This window comes from Lepidochelys kempii, chromosome 12, assembly GCF_965140285.1.
Source record: "Lepidochelys kempii isolate rLepKem1 chromosome 12, rLepKem1.hap1, whole genome shotgun sequence".
NCBI classification, from domain to species: domain Eukaryota; kingdom Metazoa; phylum Chordata; order Testudines; family Cheloniidae; genus Lepidochelys; species Lepidochelys kempii.
In genome coordinates this window covers 5,261,876-5,274,250 of record NC_136391.1, presented here as the reverse complement: position 1 = coordinate 5,274,250, position 12,375 = coordinate 5,261,876, and the positions used below count along the sequence as shown (strand labels likewise).

Here is a 12,375-nt window from a genome sequence, read left to right as displayed (position 1 = left end):
CTTCCAGATCTGTGAATAGAATGACAAAGGCTAGCCCCTGGAGCAGCTTCTTGTGGTGCCTGCATACCTAGCCTTGATCACCAATTTTGAGTTCTCCATGTGTTAGCAAATATAAGAAAAACTAGAATCCACAAAAGCAGCACCAATATGTTTGGGATCTCAACAGGAAGAGGTAGGCTCAGATAATCGCCTGTTAAAGTATTGGTAGAATGTTCTTTAGCTGTTCTAATGGAAGTAAACTTAAGAAACTGTTGCGGGGCACTAAGGGATAGATAACCCATCTGAGAGAGTAGTCCCAGAGCTCGAATGCTCAAGACAGATCTCACTAACATTTTCTGGCAATGAGCTGAAGGGGTAAAACATTCATTTCAATCAGGGATTAAGGTAACTGTTGATACTTCGTCAGTCTAAAAGGATGCAAAGTTTGTGGGTCTCTGTGTGGGGGATTATTCTTAAATATTATAAGGGGACTTCCTCTCAGAATAGAAGGAAGGACACAGCATGAGTATCATACATAGAGTCAGGAACAATTCAATAAATATGAAAGGAATGTGGGACCCCTTGGCTGAATGTAGGGTTAGGGTGGGAGCAGCGGCTTGTTTTTCTAGCTAGCGCTCAAGGGACCTGTAGAATCAATCCTGATCCCTTTTCTCTCAAGGAGGACTGGTGTGAGACAGGAGGCATTTCCTGACACACGTGAAATGGAGCAAGTTTGCCCACACACATGATAATTTACATTAATTACATATACATTGAAAAGTACAACACAAATCAAATATAGTAGCTAGAACCTACATGTGCACGAGGAGCTATATGTTAGAGTCGCTGGTGAGTTTTAAAAAAAAATACCAGTACAAGCTATTATATTGCAGCTAATATTTCACTTAAAATCTCACTTCCAAGTTCATCACTAAATTCCTGAAGACCCCAAGACATCAGATGTGAACTTCTTAGTCAGACTTTGCATTAGACCCAGACGAGTCTTCTATCCTTCCTGCAGTGTTTGTCATAGTCTGCATGAGTCTGTGGAGAAATCAATGGTGGCAAATTTTCCAGACAGTTGAGCTCTCGCTAAGTCTACACTGTGCTTCTACTGCCCAAGTGAGCAGAACCTCTTGACTGTCACCTTCTTGCACTGGGCTCCCCACACAGCGTTCACTATTACGATCAACTTTGCCTGGCTTTGCTATCTAATATCCATGCAAAAACCTCACTCTTCAGTCACTGGGCTAGGGATCTGGGGAACGAGAGGTGAGTACGAGCGTGTTTAATTTTGTTGTGCTCAGTCAGATCTGCACAGAAAACCTTTCTAAAAATCACTAGATGAACAGAATGAGAAAAACACATTTTAAAATAACTAAATCTAAAAAAATACATATTTAAGGAGCACTGCTAGAAAACAACATTTTTTAAAACAAACAAAAACAAGTTAACAGTATTTCGTTCAGCCTAGTTCTTTGGCGGCATCACAAAACACAGCCCCAGTTCATATGGTTTTAGAAAAGTGAAGGAGCATTTTCAGAAACAGGCCCAGGAGGTTGTGATGTGCATAAAGCTTAACATTCATCCATCCATGGAGTTAGAATGTATACCATTAAAGTAATCAAAGCTATGATCAAACATTAAGCCATCCTTTCTGATGCAAGCAGATTCTCGTTTCTTATTCTAATGATAGTCTAAAATGTACACTAAAACTCTGTTATACTCTATAGACAATTTGGCTCATCTACTGCAGCATCTGGAAAATTTATCTTCAGTGCTATTTAAGCTGGAGGCCAAAATTTACATCAGTAACTGGGTTTGAAAGAGAACCACAGTGACAAACAAAACAAGAAAAAGTTAAGTGCATGAATAGTAGAAAAGTCTCCAAACTTAATAGTAATTCTAAAATTCAAGCGACCTACTTCTCTCTTAGAGAGCTGAGGAGCAAAGCCTCTGAGAATCCCTCCCAAGAAGGAAAAGCTACATTTTCTTTTTCCTAAATTGAGAATGAGCTTTAGGGTATTTCTACACAGTAATCAGGTTTCAGAGTAGCAGCCGTGTTAGTCTATATTCGCAAAAAGAAAAGGAGGACTTGTGGCACCTCAGAGACTAACCAATTTATTTGAGCATAAGCTTTCGTGAGCTACAGCTCACTTCATCAGATGCATTCCTGTGAAGTGAGCTGTAGCTCACGAAAGCTTACGCTCAAATAAACTGGTTAGTCTCTAAGGTGCCACAAGTACTCCTTTTCTCGCTACACAGTAATATAAGCTCAAGGTTAGTGGAATTCAGGTCAGCTGACCTGTGTCCAGGAACTCTGGGCTTGAATGTCTACACTGCATTTAAACCCTAGGTTAAGGATTTTCTGATCCATGCTCAAACCTAGCATCCACACTGCAGTGCACAGACCCAAGTCAAAGTAACCCTATCCCAGAGTGCTTTGTGCTCTCCCCTCCCCAGGTGACACTCTAGCCCTACAAATGTGTTGCACCATTTCCTAATTGTGATGGTGCTATTGATCGGACTCAGGTGCCCATAAAGAACAGATGAGTACATAAACTGCATAATTAGCTCCTTTGGTGGCTATCCCCCAGTAGAATGATTGCAGTGTGAGAAGGCTTTATACCAAACTACCATCTAATCTGAGAATTGGGCTCTCCACTTTTAGGCTGAGGCACACTGGCAGGAAAATGCCCATGTGCACCTGCTCCAAGGATAATTAGGACATCAGTCTCCAGGGCTGTCAAGCTATTAAAATGAAACTTTGCAAGTCTTAATATTTAGAATGGGATGTTCAGTGAAGGGGTTTTTGTTTGGTTGGTTTATTTATTTATGTCTGTTTGTTTTGATATTTGACATAAAATGTAGGTTTCTGAGGAAGAACACACACACCCCTGCCTGGCTGCTGCTGAGCAGTGAAGTGCATCTCCAGCAGACCCCGGGGATCACTTATCCCTTCTCACACTGCACCCAGGAGGCAGGAATAAGGGATCCCCATGAGGCTGTGGGGAAGTTTTGGGGCTGGCTCCCACTCACTGCCCTGACAGTGCATGCTGCCCAGGTGTTTCTGTGCATACAGTCCCAGAGAAGGTAGGGGAGCCAAGGAGCAAGGGACAGAGAAAGGAGTGGGACCTGCCACATGAACCATAACTAGAGAGCTAAGCTTTCAGTTGGCATATGAATCTGTATGATTCCCAAATAAGCCCACAGCTGCCTGTTTAAAATCACTCCAATGTAAAGCTAGTAGCAGGTATTAACATTAAGAGATTCACTGGCACCTGGCACACATCCACTAGCACGTTCTGCTGCAGCTAAAAAGGTTAGCTAATCTGAACATTGGCTATTTCTAAATTAAATCTTCTCTCATACGTCACATGCATTTAGCTTCAAGAATCCATTGCACCAGTAGTATCAATTTAAGGGCAAGCCATTTGCAAACACTGCTGTAATCTGTTTTTGCTCTTAGCTAAGAAACTTGCAATCCCCACTCTCCACGCACACACATAGCCTCTTCCAACAGCTCCAGATGGACCCCCATTGCTCTGGAAGTTTTACAAATCTTGGCTGCAAAATCCCACCCCAAAAAGAAATAAAATTATTTGTTTTTAATCTAGACTTAAAATGGGACAGTCCCTGCAACCTTTACTATGGAGAAGCTACTGTGACTATGCTTGGGACTGGACTTTACTCCTATATGCACGATACATACCTGAAACTAAACAGAGTGGTGTATTGTTTTGTTACATTCTTTTATAAAAATTTAGTACTTGAACAACTCAAACTGTCAAATATTTGACATTATTTGTGCTAATATTTGACCAAATACAAATGCACAAAAATATACACACAAAAAAGGGATGAAATTGGTGAATAGGTCATAAAATCATAGGAATGTAACACTGAAAGGGATCTTAAGAGGTCATCAAGTCCAGTCCCTGTGCTGAGGCAGGATCAAGTAAACCTAGTCCATCCCTGATAGGTGTTTATCCTTTAAAGGTGTATACCCTTTAAAAAAAAAACCCAAGAACACAAACCCTTCCTCATAGGTAAGGTTTTCTAAACCTTTAAAACATTTGTGTTGCTCTCCTCCAGACTCTCTCCAATTTGTCCACATCTTTCCTAAAGTGCGGTGGCTTAACTGGACACAGCACTCCAGCTGTAGCCTCACCAGAGCAGAGGACAATTTCCTCCTGTGTCTTACATACTACATCCCTGCTAATACATCCCAGAACAACACTAGCCTTTCTCACAACTGCATCACACTGACACACATTCAATTTGCAATCCATTATAACACACAGATTAGGGCTGTCGAACTATTAAAAAAAAAAAATCAATCGCGTGATTAATCGCATTGTTAAACAATAATGGAATACTATTTATTTTAATATTTTCTACATCTTCAAATATATTGATTTGAATTACAACTCAGATACAAAATGTATAGCGCTCACTTTATAGTTATTTTTTATTACAAATATTTGTACTGTAAAAAACAAAAACAGTATTTGAATTCACCTCATACAAGTGCTGTAGTGCAATCATGAAAGAGCAACTTACAAATATAGAATTATGTACAAAAAATAACTGCATTGAAAAATAAAACAATGTAAAATTTTAGAGCCTACAAATCCACTCGGTCCTACTTTTAGCCAATCACTCAGACAAACAAACTTGTTTACAATTTGCAGGAGATAATGCTGCCCGCTTCTTGTTTACAATGTCACCTGAAAGTGAGAACAAGCGTTTGCATGGCACTTTGTAGCCCGCGTCGCAAGATATTTACATGCCAGGTGCGTTAAAGATTCATATGTCCCTTCATCTTCAACCACCATTCCACAGGACATGCATCCATGCTGATGATGGGTTCTGCTCGTGTGATGCATGGCCAGAAAGGGTTAAACATCCTGCAAAATAAAAAACCCTCAAAAGACATGTGGGGAGATAATGTATGAGTAGGGTTGACAAATGTAATCAACAGTCCCTGTCTATGCTGTATTCTGATACTTCAGACTCAAAAGAACATCCTTTCATTTAAATGAATTGTAAACATGGGATATCTTGGCATTCATCTCTCTTTGAAACGAACTGTGAATGGTGGAGGAACAAGCAAATGACCTTATGTTAATTTGTATAGCTAAGTACCAGTGATGGACCTCCTTCAAAGTCATCCTAATGACCTTTTGTTCCCTGAGGAACTCCAACTTGTCAAAGGACATGAAATTGTACAAAAGATCCTAGGGTCCTGATTCTCTCATCTCAGATCTGCTTAGGCTTCATTGGGGGAAGTTTGAGTCGCAAGACTGAGGTCCCAGTTATACTGGTAGGCCCTGAATGTGATAGTTGGACATTGGACTATAACCTATGAACTGAATTCTAAAGGAACTCTTTGTAACTACAAAGCTCACCATCTCTGCTATGAATTTGAACCTCAATGAATTGAACTCAAGTCTGTATGTATATTGATCTTTTAACCATACTCTCACTTCTGTGTTTTAATAAATTTTAGTTTAATTAATAAGAATTGGCTGTAGTGTGTATTTGGGTAAGATCTGAAATATTCATTAAGTTGGAAGGTAACATGTCTGATCCTTCGGGATTGGAAGAACCGTTTCTTTTATATGATGAAATAAGATTTACAGAAATTTTCATCACATTTGTCGGGGGTACCTGGATGGAAGCCTGAGGCAGGATCACTTTAAGGCAGGGGTTTTCAAACTGGGGGTTGGTACACCTCAGGGGGTTGCGAGGTTATTATGTTGGGGGGGGTCCACGAGCTGTCAGCCTCCACCCCAAACCCCACTTTGTATCCAGCATTTATTATGGTGTTAAATATATATAAAAAAGTGTTTCAAATTGATAAGGGGGTTGGGGGGTTGCACTCAGAGGGTTGCTGTGTGAAAGGGGTCACCAGCACAAAAGTTTGAGAACTACTGCTTTAAAGGAACTGTGTTGTTTGGACTTCTGAGTCACCAGTAAGGTATGCAAGAAACTGATTTACACTGCTTGTTAAATCTAAGTATTACTCAGATGCCACCAGCAGAAGGTTGATTTTCTTTTTTGGTGGTTTGGGTTCTGTAGTTTCCGCATCTGAGGTTTGCTCTTTTAAGACTTCTGAAAGCATGCTCCACACCTCGTCCCTCTCAAATTTTGGAAGGCACTTCTGATTCTCAAACCTTGGGTCAAGTGCTGTAGCTATTTTTAGATACATTGGTATCTTCTTTGCATTTTGTCAAATCTGCTGCGAAAGCGCTCTTAAAACAAACATGTGCTAGGTCATCATTCGAGACTGCCGTAACATGAAATATATGGCAGAAAGTGGGTAAAAGAGAGCCGAAGACATACAGTTCTCCCCCAAGGAGTTCAGTCCTAATTTAATTAACGCATTATTTTTTAATAAGCATCGTCAGCATGGAAGCATGTCCTCTGGAATGGTGGCCGTGGCATGAAGGGGCATCCGAATGTTTAGCATATCTGGCACGTAAATACCTTGCAACACTGGCTACAAAAGTGTCATGCGAACGCCTGTTTTCACTTTCAGGTGACACTGTAAATAAGAAGCACACAGCAGCATCTCCAGTAAATGTAAACAAACTTGTTTGTCTTAGCGATTGGCGGAACAAGAACTAGGACTGAGTGAACTTGTAGGCTCTAAAGTTTTACATTGTTTTGTTTCTGAGAGCAGTTATGTAACAACAACAAAAATCTACATTTGTAAGTTGCACTTCCATGATAAAGAGACTGCACTACAGTCCTTGTATGTAGTGAATTGAAAAATACTATTTCTTTTGTTCATCATTTTTACAGTACAAATATTTGTAATCAAAAATAATATGAAGTGAAAAGAAAAGGAGTACTTGTGGCACCTTAGAGACTAACAAATTTATTTGAGCATAAGCTTTTGTGAGCTACAGCTCACTTCATCCGATGCATGCAATGGAAAATATAGTGGGGAGATTTTATATACACAGAGATCATGAAACAATGGGTGTTACCATACATGCTGTAACGAGAGTGATCAGGTAAGGTGAGCTATTACCAGCAGGAGAGAAAAAAACCTTTTGTAGTGATCATCAAGGTGGGCCATTTCCAGCAGTTGACAAGAACGTCTGAGGAACAGTTTTGGGGCGGGGAATAAACATGGGGAAATGGCTTTACTTTGTGTAATGACACATCCACTCCTGGTCTTTATTCAAGCCTAAGTTAATTGTATCCAGTTTGCAAATTAATTCCAATTCAGCAGTCTCTCGTTGGAGTCTGTTTTTGAAGTTTTTTTGCTGAAGAATTACAACTTATGTCTGTAATCGAGTGACCAGAGAGATTGATGTGTTCTCCGACTGGTTTTTGAAGGTTATACTTCCTGACGTCTGATTTGTGTCCATTTATTCTTTTACATAGAGACAGTCCGGTTTGGCCTATGTACATGGCAGAGGGGCATTGCTGGCACATGATGGCATATATCACACGGGTAGATGTGCAGGTGAACAAGCCTCTGATAGTGTGGCTGATGTGATTAGGCCCTATGATGGTGTCTCCTGAATAGATATGTGGACACAGTTGGCAGTGGGCTTTGTTGCAAGGATAGGTTCCTGGGTTAGTGTTTTTGTTGTATGGTTGCTGGTATTTGCTTCATGTTGGGGGGCTGTCTGTAAGCAAGGACTGGGCTGTCTCCCAAGATCTGTGAGAGTGATGGGTCGTCCTTCAGGATCGGTTGTAGATCCTTGATGATGTGTTGGAGAGGTTTTAGTTGGGGGCTGAAGGCGATGGCTAGTGGCGTTCTGTTATTTTCTTTGTTGGGCCTGTCCTATAGTCGGTAAATTCTGGGTACTCTTCTGGCTCTGTCCATCTGTTTCTCTACTTCAGTAGGTGGGTACTGTAGTTGTAAGAAAGCTTGATAGAGATCTTGTAGGTGTTTGTCTCTGTCTGAGGGGTTGGAGCAATTGCGGTTGTATTGTAGAGCTTGGCTGTAGACAATGGATCGTGTGGTGTGGTCTGGATGAAAGCTGGAGGGATGTAGGTAAGCAGAGCAGTCAATAGGTTTCCGGTATAGGGTGGTATTTATGTGACCATTGCTTATTAGCACCGTAATGTCCAGGAAGTGGATCTCTTGTGTGGACTGGTCCAGGCTGAGTTTGATGGTGGGATGGAAATTGTTGAAATCATGGTGGAATTCCTCAAGGGCTTCTTTTCCATGAGTCCACGGTCTCCCACAGTATTCTTGTCAGCAAGTTAAGGAAGTATGGGCTGGATGAATGCACTATAAGGTGGGTAGAAAGCTGGCTAGATTGTTGGGCTCAACGGGTAGTGATCAATGGCTCCATGTCTAGTTGGCAGCCGGTATCAAGTGGAGTGCCCCAAGGGTCGGTCCTGGGGCCGGTTTTGTTCAATATCTTCATAAATGATCTGGAGGATGGTGTGGATTGCACTCTCAGCAAATTTGCGGATGATACTAAACTGGGAGGAGTGGTAGATACGCTGGAGGGGAGGGATAGGATACAGAAGGACCTAGACAAATTGGAGGATTGGGCCAAAAGAAATCTGATGAGGTTCAATAAGGATAAGTGCAGGGTCCTGCACTTAGGACGGAAGAACCCAATGCACCGCTACAGACTAGGGACCGAATGGCTAGGCAGCAGTTCTGTGGAAAAGGACCTAGGGGTGACGGTGGACGAGAAGCTGGATATGAGTCAGCAGTGTGCCCTTGTTGCCAAGAAGGCCAATGGCATTTTGGGATGTATAAGTAGGGGCATAGCGAGCAGATCGAGGGACGTGATCGTTCCCCTCTATTCGAAATTGGTGAGGCCTCATCTGGAGTACTGTGTCCAGTTTTGGGCCCCACACTTCAAGAAGGATGTGGATAAATTGGAGAGAGTCCAGCAAAGGGCAACAAAAATGATTACGGGACTGGAACACATGAGTTATGAGGAGAGGCTGAGGGAGCTGGGATTGTTTAGCCTGCAGAAGAGAAGAATGAGGGGGGATTTGATAGCTGCTTTCAACTACCTGAAAGGGGGTTCCAAAGAGGATGGCTCTAGACTGTTCTCAATGGTAGCAGATGACAGAACGAGGAGTAATGGTCTCAAGTTGCAGTGGGGGAGGTTTAGATTGGATATTAGGAAAAACTTTTTCACTAAGAGGGTGGTGAAACACTGGAATGCGTTACCTAGGGAGGTGGTAGAATCTCCTTCCTTAGAGGTTTTTAAGGTCAGGCTTGACAAAGCCCTGGCTGGGATGATTTAACTGGGAATTGGTCCTGCTTTGAGCAGGGGGTTGGACTAGATGACCTTCTGGGGTCCCTTCCAACCCTGATATTCTATGATTCTATGATTCCAGATGATGAAGATGACATCAATGTAGCTCGAGTTGGGGCATTAGAGGACGAGAACTGAGGAAGCATTGTTCTAAGTCAGCCATAAAAATGTTGGCATACTGTGGGGCCATGCGGGTACCCATAGCAGTGCTGCTGATTTGAAGGTATACATTGTTCCCATTACATTACGCTTGAATAAAGACTGGGAGTGGATATATCATTACACAAAGTAAAACTATTTCCCCATGTTTATCCCCCTCCCCTGTTCCTCACACGTTCTTGTCAACTGCTGGAAATGGCCCACCTTGATGATCACTACAAAAGGGTTTTTTTTCTCTCCTGCTGGTAATAGCTCACCTTACCTGATCACTCTCGTTACAGTGTGTACGGTAACACCCATTGTTTCATGATCTCTGTGTATACAAAATCTCCCCACTGTATTTTCCCACTGCATGCATCTGATGAGGTGAGCTGTAGCTCACGAAAGCTTATGCTCAAATAAATTGGTTAGTCTCTAAGGTGCCACAAGTCCTCCTTTTCTTTTTGCGGATACAGATTAACACGGCTGCTACTCTGAAATATAAAGTCAGCGCTGTACACTTTGTATTCTGCGTTGTAGTAGAAATCAATATATTTGAAAATGTAAAAAAAAATCCAAAAATATTTAATAAATTTCAATTGGTATTCTATTGTTTAACAGTACGATTAATTGCGATTAATTTTTTTGACTTAATCGCGTGAATTACCTGCAATTAATTGACCACCAGAACCCAGATCCTTTTCAGCAGTACTACTGCCTAGCCACTTATTCCCCATTTTGTAGCTGTGAAAAATCCTCAGGAAGGATTTTTCCTCCCTAAAGCTGTGTCTGCATTACGGACCTTATAGCTGTACCACTGCAGCTACAGTGCTGTAAGGTCTCCTGCATAGCTCCTCTAAGCCGGGGAAGGGAGCTCTCCCGCCAGCATAAATAAACCACCCCCAACAAGAAGCAATAGCTATGTTGGCAGGAGAGCATCTCCCACCAACATAGCACTGTCCACACCGGCATTTTTGTCTGTGAAACTTATGTCGGTCAGGGGTGTGCCAACGAAAGTGGTGGTGTCGGCAAAGCCTCAGTGTAGCACTTTGCCCTTGTCTTTACATTTATTTTTGTTGATTTCAGACCAATTCTCCAATTTGCCAAGGTCATTCTGAATTCTAATCCTGTCCTCCAAAGTGCTTGCAACCCCACACTGTTTGGTGTCATGTGCAAATTCTATAAGCATACCCTCCACTCCATTATCCAAATTATAATGAAAATATTCACTAGTATTGGACCCAGGACAGACCCCGTGAGACCCTATTAGATACACCCTCCCAATCTGACAGCAAACCATCTCTCCGAGTAGTCTTTCAACCAGTTGTGCACGCACCTTACAGTATTTTCATCTAGACCACATTTCCCTAGTTTGCTTATGAAAATGTCACATGGGACTGAATCAAAAGCCTGACTAAAATCAAGATACCACATCTATTGTTCCCCCCCCGCCCATCCACTAGGCCAGTAAACCTGCCAAAGAAGGAAATTAGGCTGGTTTGGCAGGACTTCTTGGAAAAAAAAAAAAAAAACCACACACACCATGTCAGCTATTCCTTTTAACGAAGGCTGCATGTCTGTCACGGAGGTCACGGATTCTGTGACTTTCCATGACCTCCATGACTTTTGCAGCAGCTGCCCGAGACAGGCAGCCCCAAACTGCTGCTGCTGGCTCAGGGTGTGTGAGAGGAGGCTAGTGCAGGTGGTTAAGGGAGGGGGCACTTACCTTGGGGAGAGGGGCTCCTCAGTTCCCACTGGCATGGCCCACCTGCCACTCCTAGGCGGCAGAGGGGCCCAGGGTGGGGCTCAGTGCTGTACGCCCCGCAGCTCACGTTGGCTGCGGTTTCTGGCCAATGGGAGCTGCGGCAGCCAGTGTTGTGGCGAGAGCAGTGGAACCAGGCCCCTGGCTCTGCCACCTAGGAACTGGAGGGACGTGGAGCTGGGTAGGAAGCCCCTGCCAGCCCTTCCTCCCAGTACCAGCAGGGGTCCCGGGCCACATCCCCCAGCACCTGTGGTGCCCCTGGACTGCCCCACCCCGAGCAACCACGGCCCCCTGCCCAAGTTTTAGTCAAGGTGCGTATTTTTAGTAAAAGTCATGGACAGGTTACTAAAAATACCAGTTACTAAAACGTAGCCTTACTTATAATCTTATTATCCTCTAAATTGTCCTTATAAATTCATTGAGTGGACAGACTGGTTAATTTGAGCTGTTTCCATTGCCCACTGTATTTTCCACTGAATGCATCCGATGAAATGAGCTGTAGCTCACGAAAGCTTATGCTCAAATAAATTGGTTAGTCTCTAAGGTGCCACAAGTCCTCCTTTTCTTTTCACTCAAAGTGAGTCTCTTCTGTTGAGATGAGCTTTCATTACATTGTGGCTAAAATTGAGCAGAATCAGTCTGAGCTGTCTGCTTCCGTGGGTGCAGAGAGCTAACTAGAGGAGACAAACACTTGGTTGTCTTGTCTTAGTTTAGGCCACTGTTCTTCACTGGGGCTCTAGAGGGCATTGGGAGTACTTTATGCCACAGCCTGTGCTTGTCTTTCCCGGGTGGTGAAGGCCAAATATAGTGAGAAAAGCATTCACAGCTGGCAGGGATTTTCAAACACCTCAAGATTGGTTTGGGGGTTATTTGTTCTGCCCTGAGGATTCTCTTCTGTGGTGCTCTGCAGGTTAACAAGCATATGGAGACACTCGAAGGGCTAGGAAAGAGGCATGAGCATAGTGATTTCAAAATGCCAATAAGAAAGGGAGGACTTGTGGCACCTTAGAGACTAACCAATTTATTTGAGCTTTCGTGAGCTACAGCTCACTTCATTGGATTCATACTGTGGAAAATACAGATGTTTGTTTTTATACACACAAACCATGAAAAAATGGGTGTTTATCACTACAAAAGGTTCTCTCTCCCCCCACCCCACTCTCCTGCTGGTAATAGCTTATGTAAAGTGATCACTCTCCTTACAATGTGTATGATAATCAAGGTGGGCCATTTCCAGCGAAA

General features: G+C 42.8%; 1 protein-coding gene across 6 annotated transcripts in view; it reads right to left on the bottom strand.

Moving 5' to 3' along the window:
• The window catches only part of NUTF2 (nuclear transport factor 2), a 57,051-nt gene that overhangs the window by 30,036 nt on the left and 14,640 nt on the right, over positions 1–12,375 (bottom strand). The window contains exon 1 of one of the 6 annotated variants that reach the window (XM_073307237.2): positions 897–1,003. The exons of the other annotated variants lie outside the window; for them this stretch is intronic. Coding sequence (XP_073163338.1) covers positions 897–936 — 40 coding nt within the window. The 5' untranslated portion in view covers positions 937–1,003. Of the gene's footprint in view, positions 1–896; positions 1,004–12,375 lie in introns of those variants that run through there. 6 annotated transcript variants of the gene reach the window in all.